The sequence below is a fragment of the Corapipo altera genome, unplaced genomic scaffold (assembly GCF_003945725.1).
Source record: "Corapipo altera isolate COAL_440 unplaced genomic scaffold, ASM394572v1 44, whole genome shotgun sequence".
NCBI classification, from domain to species: Eukaryota; Metazoa; Chordata; class Aves; order Passeriformes; family Pipridae; genus Corapipo; species Corapipo altera.
In genome coordinates this window covers 9,729,425-9,742,350 of record NW_020884880.1, presented here as the reverse complement: position 1 = coordinate 9,742,350, position 12,926 = coordinate 9,729,425, and the positions used below count along the sequence as shown (strand labels likewise).

Genomic DNA, 12,926 nt, shown 5'->3' with positions numbered 1-12,926 from the left:
TATGTCTTCCATGTTTTAGGTTTAATATGTTACTCAGCAGCCAAAAAAGACAAAAGTACAAAGAATCAAGGAGAAGAACACTAGGATACATGTCAAGTCACAGATTCAATATGACAGCAGCCTAGGCATTAACAGAAACTGGGATATATACAGGAATTTTAAAAGGAAGATCCTGCTATGCATACGAAATTAGGGAAGGAATCTCATTTTAAATATATACAAAAAAGGTATGTGAGACTATGTCCATATATAGACTGACAGGCTGTTTAGCAATCAGAGATGGACTTCTTGAAGTTGAGGGAAAGTTAATTTGGATAGGATATGTGGACACACAAACACACAAAATTATACAGAAAGAAATATTTTCAAATGATAAAATTGTCATCAGAATGGTGATACTGGAAGGGGAATGTGTCTCTGGGTTTTGTATGTTGCATACACCTTGCAGAAGCTGTGATTTAAAGCTTAAAGCAGGATAATTTCTGTGGGTATCTGAGGACTGGCTAGTTCACCAAGAAACAGCCCTGACTTTTTGACACTGGAAAGGAGCAGAGCAACGGGATTGCTCTGACCAAGTTCAGAGATGCTCTGCCTAGTTTTGCACTACAGACTTTAATTCGCTCGTCTGTCCAATAAAAAACCTTTTCTCACCAGCTGTTTCCTGATGAAGCCCTCTGATTCAGTGTCTGCAATTTTTAAAGAAGGCATGGCTAAAGCTCAGTTTAGATACAGAAAGATGTACAAGAAGCTGAGAAAGACAGGAAATATTTATTTTAGCTGTTGGTTATTTTTTTCCACAGGAGCCTGGGTGCAGCTGCACAATGATTCAAGGACAGAAACCAACCTTAAACATTCCTGAAGACAAGGAGCACCACGTTTAAGTTGTAGAAGTCTTTGAAATTCCTGATTTGTCTAAAGCAGAGTAAAGCAAAAGTGTGTCTATAAATACTTTGAAAAACCCACCCACTGTAACATCTCCTGTTTCCTCAGCAGTTCAACCATGTGTCTTACAGCCTCAGTGATGCTTTCAGAATGGATGTGTTAAGGCTATGGTCAAAGGCTGAAGAGTCAGAATGGGGTTTGTGGGAAAGGTTTCTCCTGTGAGCAGTTTTGAGAGCAGAGGAACCCCACTCAAAAACAGGTCCTGGGCTCTCCAGATTGCTCAGGCATAAACAAGAGGCTTAGGATGAGGCTTAGAGCCCCCAGAGGGGAACTTGGTAAGCTGCAGAACTGAAAGGAATACATCACGTGCACTGATTTCAATAAGTGTATGTGACATAATTTGGCATTACTATGCTTTTGTGGTTAATCATTTAGTTTTATCAGCTTGCATACACATCATCTTTATTAAACAGTAACCATCCTTCATGAATCATGCAGTTCAAGGCCAAGAAAATAATCAGAGACCATGCTCTGTGCTGAGGAGATAGAATGGTTTGCAAAAAAATGAAAATACTGCTTTCTGCCATCCATCACAGTTTCCCTGGAATAAAGAGCAAGATGATAATGCTGGGGCCTCTTGAGTGCTAATAAATCAGACTGTCAGCCTGTGTCTAGTTAATATGAATTCTGTACAGTCCAATCCAACCTGGACCACTCCAAGACTCCCAAGCAGAAGATGAGGAGCCAGAAGCCCCTACACCACAGTGACAGCACCTGTGCTCTAATCAAAGGGTCACAGCATTTGGGCTTCTGTAAAACTAGGTATTTATTTAATTCATACAATACATTAAACTGTTTAGTTTTAAACCCAGGGTATCAGGAATGTATTTCCAAGGTTTTTGTCTTTGTAGTTGACTTGAAAGCAAAAGAAACTACCTACTTTTCAGATTAACTTCTTACTAATCAAAATCAGTCTGTAAACAAAGTTTTTACTCTTAATTCCAATCATCATCTTTTGGTTGTCATCATGCATATTCAGATCTTCACTCAAGTCAACTGTCCCTAATGTCATCCTCTCTGAGTAGTGGATCAGATTCTGGACCTACCACAAAAGGAATCATGGAGGCAGAGAAATTATGTAATAAAATGGACCTACATGACTGGTGTCAAAAAAGTGGCTGAAATAAGGATCTCCTTCCTTCTCTGGCTTTAGAGGCTGTAACTTAGATTTCTTTCCCCTTTGGAGAGTCTGAGCAGCAAGTCTTTTCCTTGTCATTGGCATCTGCAACAAAATAGCAGATTGCATTACATTAGAAACAAATTAGGGTACTATTGTGCCCTTGCTGACAACTTTGTAGGTATGGATAAAAATTGGCTAAATAAAACGCTACTAATGTCAAAAACCCTAATTGTCATTTTCTGGATATTTAAAGATATATGGGTATGACTTAATTGATGGATTTCAGGATATAGGAAGAAAGAAATAAAGACTTTATACAAATCACTTACCATCATTCAACAACATGCAGGGTATGCAACACAGCTGGGGGCCACAATCACCGTCTACAGGAGACTTAAGTGTTAACAAAACCTCAGTTTCAAGATTGCTATCAAATGGCAAAATGATGGCCTATGGCTCTGGCTCAAGTTGTACATTTGAATTATATGCCTGAAATTCATACCTAGGTTTATGTTTACTGAAGAGCTTTCAAGGAAAATGAGTATTTCTTTTCATAGGAGTGGTTGCATGTGCTTGCTCTGTGTGTCACTGAAGGCTGACGACTACTGCATTGTGAAAGGAAATTTCTCAGACTGACTCTCATCAGGTGTATATCGGAATGATGTTATTTATTGGAATGATGTTATTTGCTTTGATGAAAGAAGCAACAAAGATTAACAGACCATCCTTGTGATATTTACATACTTTTAATAATTTCGATGTACACCTTTTCGTTGGTTTTTCTATTTTATTGCTAAGTCATGGACACTAAGTTACGTAATGACTGAGTACACATCAGTTGTCACTTGATTCTAGCTCTGTCTCTCATTCCTAGAGCAAAAGCTGGATCATGTTAGAAGCATGGACAGATAGTTTTACCTGTGATGTCTGACAGGTGTCTTAGTGCCACAGATATCTCTTACTGAGGCATGATGGCAAATTTTGAATGTCCTTTCACAGAGCATGTCTAAAGTCCTTTTCAGGAAAGATTTCATGGCACTGTGCATAGCAAATACCATGACTGATTCTGCTCAAGAACAGAATGTGTGTCACCTTCCCCACCTAGTGATGCATTTTCAGCAGTACTCATAAAGAGACCTAAACCTGCAGAGAGTGGCATACATGAAGCATTACAGAGAGATTTACCCATTTCCAGAAAGCCTGTTCCTCTACCGCCCAACAAAGCAAAGCTGAAGAAAGGCTATCACAACCACCTATCAATCTAGAGATTATGTTTATACAAGGAGTATCTTCTTGTTCCCTACAACGTATTAGCATCTCCTGGTGCATTCATGTTTCAGTTGGGTTGGGCAAGGTAAAGAAGCTCCACCTCTGAACTGATAAGTGCTGTTGTGATCCTTCCCAACTTCTCAAAGTTCATTCTGAGCATGCATCCCCTGTTTGCCTACATCTGATAAACACAGTATCCTTTGTATTTTATTATTCTGGGCACAGTATTACAAGGAGGTGAACACCTCTTCCTTTACTCATCACAGACACATTAAACATATGAAAAAATCCACATGGATTAAATACTGATTTTATTTTTTAGAGAGCAAGTACAATGATGTTGCATTAAAATAATGCTACGTCATAGTTGTTACAGCTCTGATAGAAAAATAAACATCTCAATATACTACAGTGTCAACTCAGTAATAAATACCAAAATAGAAGTTAGTAGTCAACTGAAATTAATAAAACAGTCATAAAAGTATACTATTTTAAATAATAAAATATTCAGTATATTTCCAGACAAACAAAAGTAGTGATTTAAAAGTATCATTTAAAATGTAAAACAAACAGTAAGAAGTTATAAAATTTAAAACCTCTTCCCTTACTAATATTCTCTATGCATAAAATCTAGAGGAACATTCTTTATCTTTATATACTTTTTTTTACAAAAGGTAGCATACGTTAAATAGAAAGTTAAAAACTGTAGTATTATTATTAGCTGTGACACAATTGCTAAATAAGACACTTTAAAGTAGCATTATTTTTGAAGCAGCAGTAGGCAAGAGCGAAGATGTTAGCATGGTGAATTCATCCAACACTAATGCCTCTCCAAAAGACTCTTTCAACATCTTCCTTTAAAATACAACTGAAACAGCCCAAACACAATATAGGTATCAGAATGAAATGTTAGATTTGGACAGAAGTCATTAATTTAAGAAATGCCAGACAATTCTTTTTTAATAAGTAGGTACCTTTTTCTTTAAAAGTGTGTAAAGAAAAGGAAAGAAAGAGAACATGCAATCCAGAGCAGCACTTCTAAAGCCTAAGGATCTAGTAATTTTGAGGGGGGGAAGCATTACGTTTTTTTCCTGCAGACAGGCCAACCTCTCTGAGCTGGCTTGCTCTCAGTGAAACCCCACTGATTTGTCTCACTACAGAGATGCATTCCTACTGGGTAATTTTAACCTTTTTTTCCCCCTCTCCATGCATTTCAATTCTCAGAGATGGCTCTCTGAGAATTGAGATGGCTCTCAATGAGAGCCCAGAGATGTCTGTGCATCAGAGCAGCTCAAGATATAACTAAAAAGTAGTGTTCTTCTTAACTACAGCTTCATTTCTGCTTTCCCCTCTCTTGCAAATGGACAGCTGGAACACTGGCACCACTCATCACTCACAGTCAGAGCAGAGTTAGGTGTCACCCAGTACTGACTCAGCACAAATACCTCTATGAGAAGTGCCCTTTACAGCTACAGCTTACACTCCTTAAGGTTGACTGGTGGATATCCAAGGGCTGGTGCAAAGACAATGGGCAGGTGCCCAAAGACTCTCCAGAAGCTTTAATGAAGATCTGCAGCATTCAAGTTTACAGGTGATCCCTTGCTATGTGACGTGTAAGCATTTTGGATGAATAAAGATGTGAAATGTCTGCAGTGTTATGGTTCAGACTGCATATTATGCAGTTCCAGTGTGTGGACAAGTGCCTAGGATGCAAACCTAGGACACCATCTCTGCCAAGCCAACCTACTTTGAAGAGATTTCCTGCCCTGACAAAAGGAGAAGGGAGGTCTTGGAGCATCATCTCTGTAGGGACGCTGTAGGAAACCCCAGCATTGCACCTACTGAGATTGCCATCCCTCTTCAAGTCCTTGCACAGGCAGCCATGCCCTTGCATCTCTCTGCCCTGAGCATTTCCAGACCTTATGTTTAGTTTTAGGACTGAGGGTTGCTTGAAGCTGTTTCACACATTCACTCCCACAGTTTGCAAAACATGTACATTTAGGTATGCACACTAAGCAGGAAACAAATATTATGTATGATCAGACTGGGAAAATAATATTTTTCCGTGGCAGTATGAAGAATGCTTTATATAGCAAGTTTTCATGACATCATAGAGAGGAAAAAATAAATCCAGTTGAGAATAACAGATAAAATGTAAACTATGCCCATACGAACATCCTTCCTTTTAAAGGTTCACTTTTAACATTCCTTGCAAATATAAGGGAATTTCAGCTGGGCACAATGAAAATTCCTTGCATACCATGTGCACGTTTTCTGGATGAAACAGCTATTTTCCCACACATTTCTTCAGCAATCTTATTAGTGTACTCATGATGCTTGGAAATAACCATTTCATAGCTTTCCTCATTTTACAGTACTTAAAAACATCTGAAGTAAAATGCATGTTTTTTAATTGCATAAACATGGAATTTCTGAAATGTTAGGCAAATAACCAGTCAAAGGTAAAAAAAGGGAGATTAGCATTTGAAAATTATACATATGTATTTTAACATTAACATTTATGGTGTAAAAAGTCATGCACATGCTCTGGGAGCAAATCTAAAAACAATTCCCAAAACAAATGATGAGATGCAACAGTATCTGCTGGTACATATTTGGATATAGGCACGCAGTAGAATTATTTGACTTCCTTTTAATTTTTTTGAAGGAGCCCAGTATAAGAAATTTTATTTGAGTAGTTTGGAATGTTCTATTCTGAGGTTAGATATTTTCCCCCTATTTTTATGAGCATCTTTGACACACAATACATTGAAAACTAATGTGAACTAATTTGTCTTTAATATCTCCCATATTAAGCACTATAGGAAGCAGAGTCCTTCTGCAATCACTGAAGAAATTCCTTGTGAATTACAGGCTGCTTTCTCATTTAAGGTCATGTGCTGAGGGAACACAACTCCCTAAATAGTGAGGCTTTTGTTGAGCTATTCATCTCCTGCAGCAGCTCTTCTGAAAAACATGGTCAAAGGCAGAGGGAAACAAGTACCAAGCAAAGCCAGAGTTTCTCATGGATAGATTCCATCCCTAGAAACAAAGCCTCCTCCCAAGAATCCTGCTCTGTATAAGCTCCCCACGGGCCTTCTAAAAGCCTTGACCTGTCACATTAGCAGCAGCTTATTCTCTTTCACCAGCCTCCTCCACAATACAGTAAAACCATGAGGGAGATGCAAAAGAGCTTTTTATTCTTCTTCCTTTTTTTTTTTCTTAAAAAGCTCTTTTTTTTTTTAATGTACATTTTTTAATCTCAGAACAGCAAGCTGTTTACAGTGCAATTGGTCCCGTGAGCCTGCTCTATTTGACCAGAGCATTTTAAACATTCAGGCAGGTGTCTGATAAGGAAATACTGGCCATGCCCCCTCACAGGCAGCACCACAATGCCAACCAAGTGCTACAGAAGAAAAGCAGTAGCAGTGTGATGTGTCTGGAAGATGGGTGTTACAGCTCAAATTTTCTTCCATCGAGAACTCAGCTCCGTTGTCCCCTACCCACACAATTTAACTCCCTCAGTGAAAAGCAATTCCTAAAAAAAAAAAAAAGCTATCACTTCAGTAAATGCTTTAATAAATGCTTTAAAGCGTTATGGTGGGAAAATATCACTGAGCATTGAATTTTTTTTGTTTTGTTAAGTGAAAGAGACAACCAGAGACTGTTTGCTACTCACAAATAGTCATGAATTGTGATAAGGGTAATAGCAGGTAAACCTTTATCAATCTTTTATCTTTATCCCACTGAAACCAATTTTTTGGAATCTGCTAATTTACACAGAAGGAAAATGGTCCTACATGTTTTAAAAGAAAACGAAAGTTTAAGGTATACTTGATAGATTACAGAATTAATCTATAACTAAAATTCTACAACTAAGCTATCACTAAAAGTCAGGGTCAGTGTAAGGAAATACTCTTTTCTTTAAACTTTTACCTTTATGGTAGAAAGCTCAGGGCCTACTTTGGAGACTGCTTTAGAAACATTTAATAGTCCAGTTTACAGGTTTCAAAAAAAACACCCAATCCCTAAGGTCTAGAGCTTTTATGACTAATGAAAAGGCCAACATCTTTATATTGTTTTTCTCAATCCCACCTGATCAATTACTCAAGAAACTGAACACTCACATAACACTTATCACTTGTTCTGCATCCTGCCTTCTTTTCACACGCATACTCCTCAGATTCTAGTGGGAATTTACAGAAGAAATACGGAATAGGAAATATGTACTAATGTCTAAAAAACTGCACATAAGGAGGTCCTGCTTTTTTTCTGTAACTCTTCTCTATGACAAATACAGACCAATATTTCATATAGCAATAAATGTTGCTAAAATGGTACGCTGTATTCTGAGATGATTTTTCTTTTTGCCAGCAAGATTTTAGAGCATTAGAGGTTGATCAGACTTCTGTGGGGTTTCGGCAGCATAGGGTTAGTAAACAGACTGACACTTCCAACTAGCATATAACACAATGGTCTTCTACCATTACAGTCAGTTTCAGGGGTAAAAAAAATGCTTCTGTGTGACCTTGTAGCTCACATTCTTCTCTCAGATAAGCTTATATTGGTCCCACCATATTTAGAAGAGCTTTGCCCACTTCTGAAGGCAGAATTTGATCCCCTATGTATGAAGTCAATTAATGTGCTCCCTTGAGAAAAAGATTCATATTTTCCTCACCTTCTAAATTGCAGGTTCTTTTCCACATCACACTGGACACATTTCTCAAGGCACAGTCACAAAAATCAGTCACAAAACCCGACCCCATCAACTAATTTACATAAAGAAAAAGAGCAAGTGTAAAATCAGACATTCCTGACATCATACAAAAAGATCAAAGCCTTTATTTGGCAAAACACTGACATGTAGCTAGCAAACCAAACACAGCTCTGGTGTAATTCATCTACTTGCAACAGGGTTCATGCTGCTGACTCCAAAGGTGAAGTCAGTCAACAGTGATCATCATGTAGACTATGCTGTTGGACAGAGAAATTCTCATTTTCTGTAGCCACTCAGTTTTCAAATACCTTAAATTTTGTACAAAAGGGTTTTTTATGTTTAAACAAGTAAAAAAGCTAAAAATTACTCTTTATCAGATATAAATTATCTTTAAGTGACATCATCCATATAAAAAACTATATATATAATTTACCTGTGTGTGCATGGTGTGTGTATACACACACAACTATAGACCCACACCAGTAACTAAATACTTATTTAATCCAGTCATTTTTATGAGGAAAAGCTAAGACACTAAAGCAGACAAATCGGTGGAATTTATCAACTGAGAGAACTATAAAAGTACCATTTACTCTATTTAAGAGCATTTTAATAGTTTCATCTATTGCTATAATATACAGCAATATTAATATTTCAGTCACAGCTTTTGTCCATTCCCACAGAGCACATCAGTACTAGCTACATGTAGAGTGAGATCAGTGCTTTGTCAGACCAGTCCATATCTACATTCTAGGCCATAACTAAATAAATTAGAATATGCTAAAGTGCTACATCAACACTAATGTTTCTGAACAGTAGTAACGCACATTTCTCTTTCAAAAAAACCTAAAAAAATACAGCAGCTATAGTTTCAAACATAATCACATAACGTGAGTCCGTTTACAGATCACTTAGTTACAGTATTCAACAAAATGCACAAAACAAAACCATATGGCAACAGTCAAGATTCCCACAGAGTAGAAAAGGTAACTTTTTAAAAGTTGATCATGATGGAAATAGAATTTGCAGAAAACACAGAGTCTTCAGAATTCACACTTGAAAGTTTCGTTTAATCGCAACTTGCTGATGTCGATATTTATTTCCTCTGGTTTGTCACGTCTGTATGTTACTGTTCTTGTGCAAACTGTAGGCAAAAACATCTTATCCTTGAAGGAGAAGATATAATTTTTATCAGCAATTAGCTTTTATATGCAAGAAAAAGATTACTGAACATGATAGCTCTGAAATAAATTACCTTCTTTGTTGCAGATACTCTGTAATCAGATGAAGACTTAACTTTATTGCTACTCCCCTGCAGAATGATCTGCCTGATGATAAGGACAACAAGTAACCCGATCAGAAAGGTAACTATAAAGATTATGGAAAAGACTCTAAAGTAGCTTCGTCCAGAGAAACATTCTGCAACAAAAGGAAAACACAAGGGTAAAGCCTAATGTATAGAGCAGACACATCCCTCTAACACAGGTATATCTACCACTGCATAGCAGCCTTGCATAAACGTAACACGAGCCTGATAAAAATTGAGGGAAAATCACTTAGGGGAAATGAAGAGGAAAAGTTGCCGTATGTAGGTTTTTTAAAGTGGGGCATATCAAGAAAGGCAATTCAGATTAAGATCCATTGTAAAAAAATGGTGAAACTATTATTCCTTTAATCTACAGAATTAAGACTCAGGCTTCATCCATAAATTCTCTGTAGATGAGCGAGTTTATAGCTGGAATAGAGAGGATGAAATGTTAAAGATGTTTGGGGTGAAGAGAATTTAATCTTCAGAAGATGACAGTGAAGATCACTGGTGAAATATGAAAGATATTATTGAATCCTTGTCCAGTATTCTCCTCACAGGTAGACTTTTCTCACACGGTAAGCTTTCCTTAATTAATACTAAAGTTATGAGAAGAATATTCACAGTTAGTTTTCTCATTTATGAACTGTAGGATATAAAGATGTACACAAATGTGAAGTGACATTTACCTACATTTTTGTTGCTGTGTGGAGTGATTAAACTTTATGAGATTTTATTTACAAAAAAAAATTATTCTTCCACTGCCCTCATAACAGCAGTTTTTTATACTTGAAAGGAATATTCAAACATTACTGAACTTGAGGTAAGCATTCTACTTCTTTTTCCCTTGTTTCTGGTAATGCCAAATAATATAAGCATATCCAAAGTAATAAAACATACAGATGCCATAACAGATTTTTATAAATATTTCTTTAAGCATTGCTCAGGCAGGATTCATCTTTATTAGATGTGACTTCTCAAGGAGCTGGGAAATCTGATTAAGAAATGCTTGAAATCATACTTCCTGTTATTATTTATCTTTTACTTTCCCTGAAGCTATGAATGAGTTTTCTCTTTTTCCTGCCTTCTTTGTTATTGTAACAATGTGACACTTATAAGACATTCTAACAGTGGTGAATTCAATTAGTAATCCCAATATAGTTTAATCTCGTATTAAAATTACCTAGAAAATGTCACATACCTGAAGTATGGTCAACATAATGCAGTAGGTAAGGGCATGAGGTTGTGCACTGGTCAAGTATTGCTTGAGATGTATTGTTAGAATGATGGCAGTGAACACAGTTCCTGTAAAATAAAAATATAATTAAAAATCTATGTCTTTCTTTGCACTCCCTTTAAAGAGATTGTATCAACAGGCTGACATATTGCTTGCACATAATGCTTTCCTCTTGTCAGTAAAAACATTGCAATATTTATTTTTTTTTCTGAAATGTGATACCTCTCTCAGTGTTTTATCTCTCTGATGCTTCTCAGAACCAAGTAGTCAGAAGCTGTAAAGTAACACGTCTTTGGCTTTGAGCCACCTTCATCTGGTCCCTGCTCTACCCTTTGTGATGCAAGTTTGTCCCAGGGTGTAGCTAAGGGTCTACCACCCTTTCTTCAGCTTTCAGCTTCCAGTTCAGTCCTAGTCTTTCCTTATAAATCAGACTCATTGGGATGCACGCTGGAATTGAAGAGTAGAGACAGTTTTGTTCATAATTTTTGGATGCTATGTTAAGACAAAGCCAAGTAAGTTTGCAATGCTCGGCAGTTCAGAGAGACAGCAGCACAGTGGGAGGCAGTGCTTTCAGTCTTGCCATCTTCATTGTATAGCCTTGCAGAAGATGGGTATCACATGAGACCCTGAAAAAGCCCTGGCTGAATTTTTAACAAAGGTATGCCATCTTCTGAATTTATTAAAGTCATACTTTTCACAGTGATTCTGAACAAGCGTAAGCCAGAAAGGCTAACTGCATTTTATTTAGTGAAATCTTAGCATTCACCTTTTCGGACATAATCAAGCTTGGCTCTCCAGCATTTCCTTCAAAGAGCTATAATTCAAATTAATGCAAATAAACAATGATTCTGTTTTGAGCACAATGCCCTTTCAAATGAAGGGCTGATCTTTCACCTTCTGCACCACAGTGAGATGTAGAACATTATATGTGCTGACAAGAGGGTGTAGAAAAGCTGTGCCCAAGGGCTTTGTTCACTCTCTACGCCAGGACCATGCAGTGTGCCACTGAGAGCTTGATCTAGCTTCTCTCCTCCTGGGGTTGCTCTTTTCAACCTCCACACTGTCCCCTCCTTTATACAGGTAAGGAAAAATGACATGCTTTAAGACTAGTACGGCAAAGACTAAGTGTTTTAAAACTCAGTAACGAAGAATGTTGTTCTCTGGGCAAAACCAGCTCTGCTCTGCTGACCAATGGCAATGACAATACACAGGTATTGCTCTTGTTCCACACCTCCTTCAACTGAGAAGTACAAGGAGTGTGCAAAAACATATTGGGAGAATATTACTGGACTTTGTGGAATTCAGATGTAGGATCTAGTGTCCATTACTAGAACTCCAAATTCATGGGTTTTATTTCCTACCCAGAAGATTTCATATGAAGATTGATATTTTAATAAAACTATGAAAAAACATAGTTTTTTGGCTTCTGAAAGCTGAAAGTTGGACACAGACTGGTGAACATAGATGTGGACATGCAATTCCCTTAATTTCCAGTATGAATCCCTCAGCTACAGAGAGAAAAGTATAAATTGTTTCAATTTCCTACAGCCTAAATATCTAAGAAATGTTGCATCTAGCCAAGTAGAAATATTTCTCCACGTTTCAACATTAGAGAGTTAAAAAGTCAAGTCTAGCACAAGAAACATACCAGTTTTCTTCACAGGCTTTGTTACAAGTAGGGCAATATTCACACAAACGGCCAAAGCTTCTTGGATCTGTGCACTCACACTTTCCACATACGCATTTTCCTCTTCCACTGCAAATCTGGCCCTTTGAATTCAGGCAGTGCTTTGCTGATTGTGATGAGCACTCACAACGATCACCTTCCCAGCCAGCAAAGCATTTGCATTTACCACCTTCACATTCACCATTACCTACAACATCAGAGAGTCTTGAATCATATGCTTTTATGAAAACATAGAAAATCAGTTTTTAGATGCATACATTTGTTTCACTGGTGCTTTACATTAAACAAAGCTTATTTAGACCTTGACTTTCTAGTTAGTTTTTACGTTAATAACTTGGGCTGAAATTACCACCACAATATATATTTATTGATGCTGGTTGTTGTTAAGTTAAGCAAAAGTTACTACCATTTTCCCCTCTTGCCTTGGATGAAAGGAGTGGGAATTAGAAATTACACAATGACTGGAAAATAGTCTTCAGGTAAACTAAACAAACTTCTCTTTAGCAAGAAAATATTCAATTCAAATAAACAGCAAGATTCAGTGGAGGAATGAGTATCAAGTTCATGCACATGTGCCAAGTTGTTCTTTCTTTTTTTTCTTTTCTTTTCTTTTCTTTTCTTTTCTTTTCTTTTCTTTTCTTTTCTTTT

General features: G+C 37.1%; 1 protein-coding gene across 6 annotated transcripts in view; it reads right to left on the bottom strand.

Moving 5' to 3' along the window:
* Positions 1-3,625: 3,625 nt before the first annotated feature.
* The window catches only part of ITGB8 (integrin subunit beta 8), a 49,237-nt gene continuing 39,936 nt past the window's right edge, over positions 3,626-12,926 (bottom strand). For all 6 annotated transcript variants that reach the window (XM_027639023.1, XM_027639021.1, XM_027639024.1 and 3 more), the window contains 4 exons: positions 12,240-12,465; positions 10,556-10,659; positions 9,304-9,467; positions 3,626-9,214 (listed from right to left, as the gene is read on the bottom strand). In XM_027639023.1, the coding sequence (XP_027494824.1) occupies positions 9,092-9,214; positions 9,304-9,467; positions 10,556-10,659; positions 12,240-12,465 (617 nt within the window). In that variant the 3' untranslated portion in view covers positions 3,626-9,091. The remainder of the gene's footprint in view (positions 9,215-9,303; positions 9,468-10,555; positions 10,660-12,239; positions 12,466-12,926) is intronic.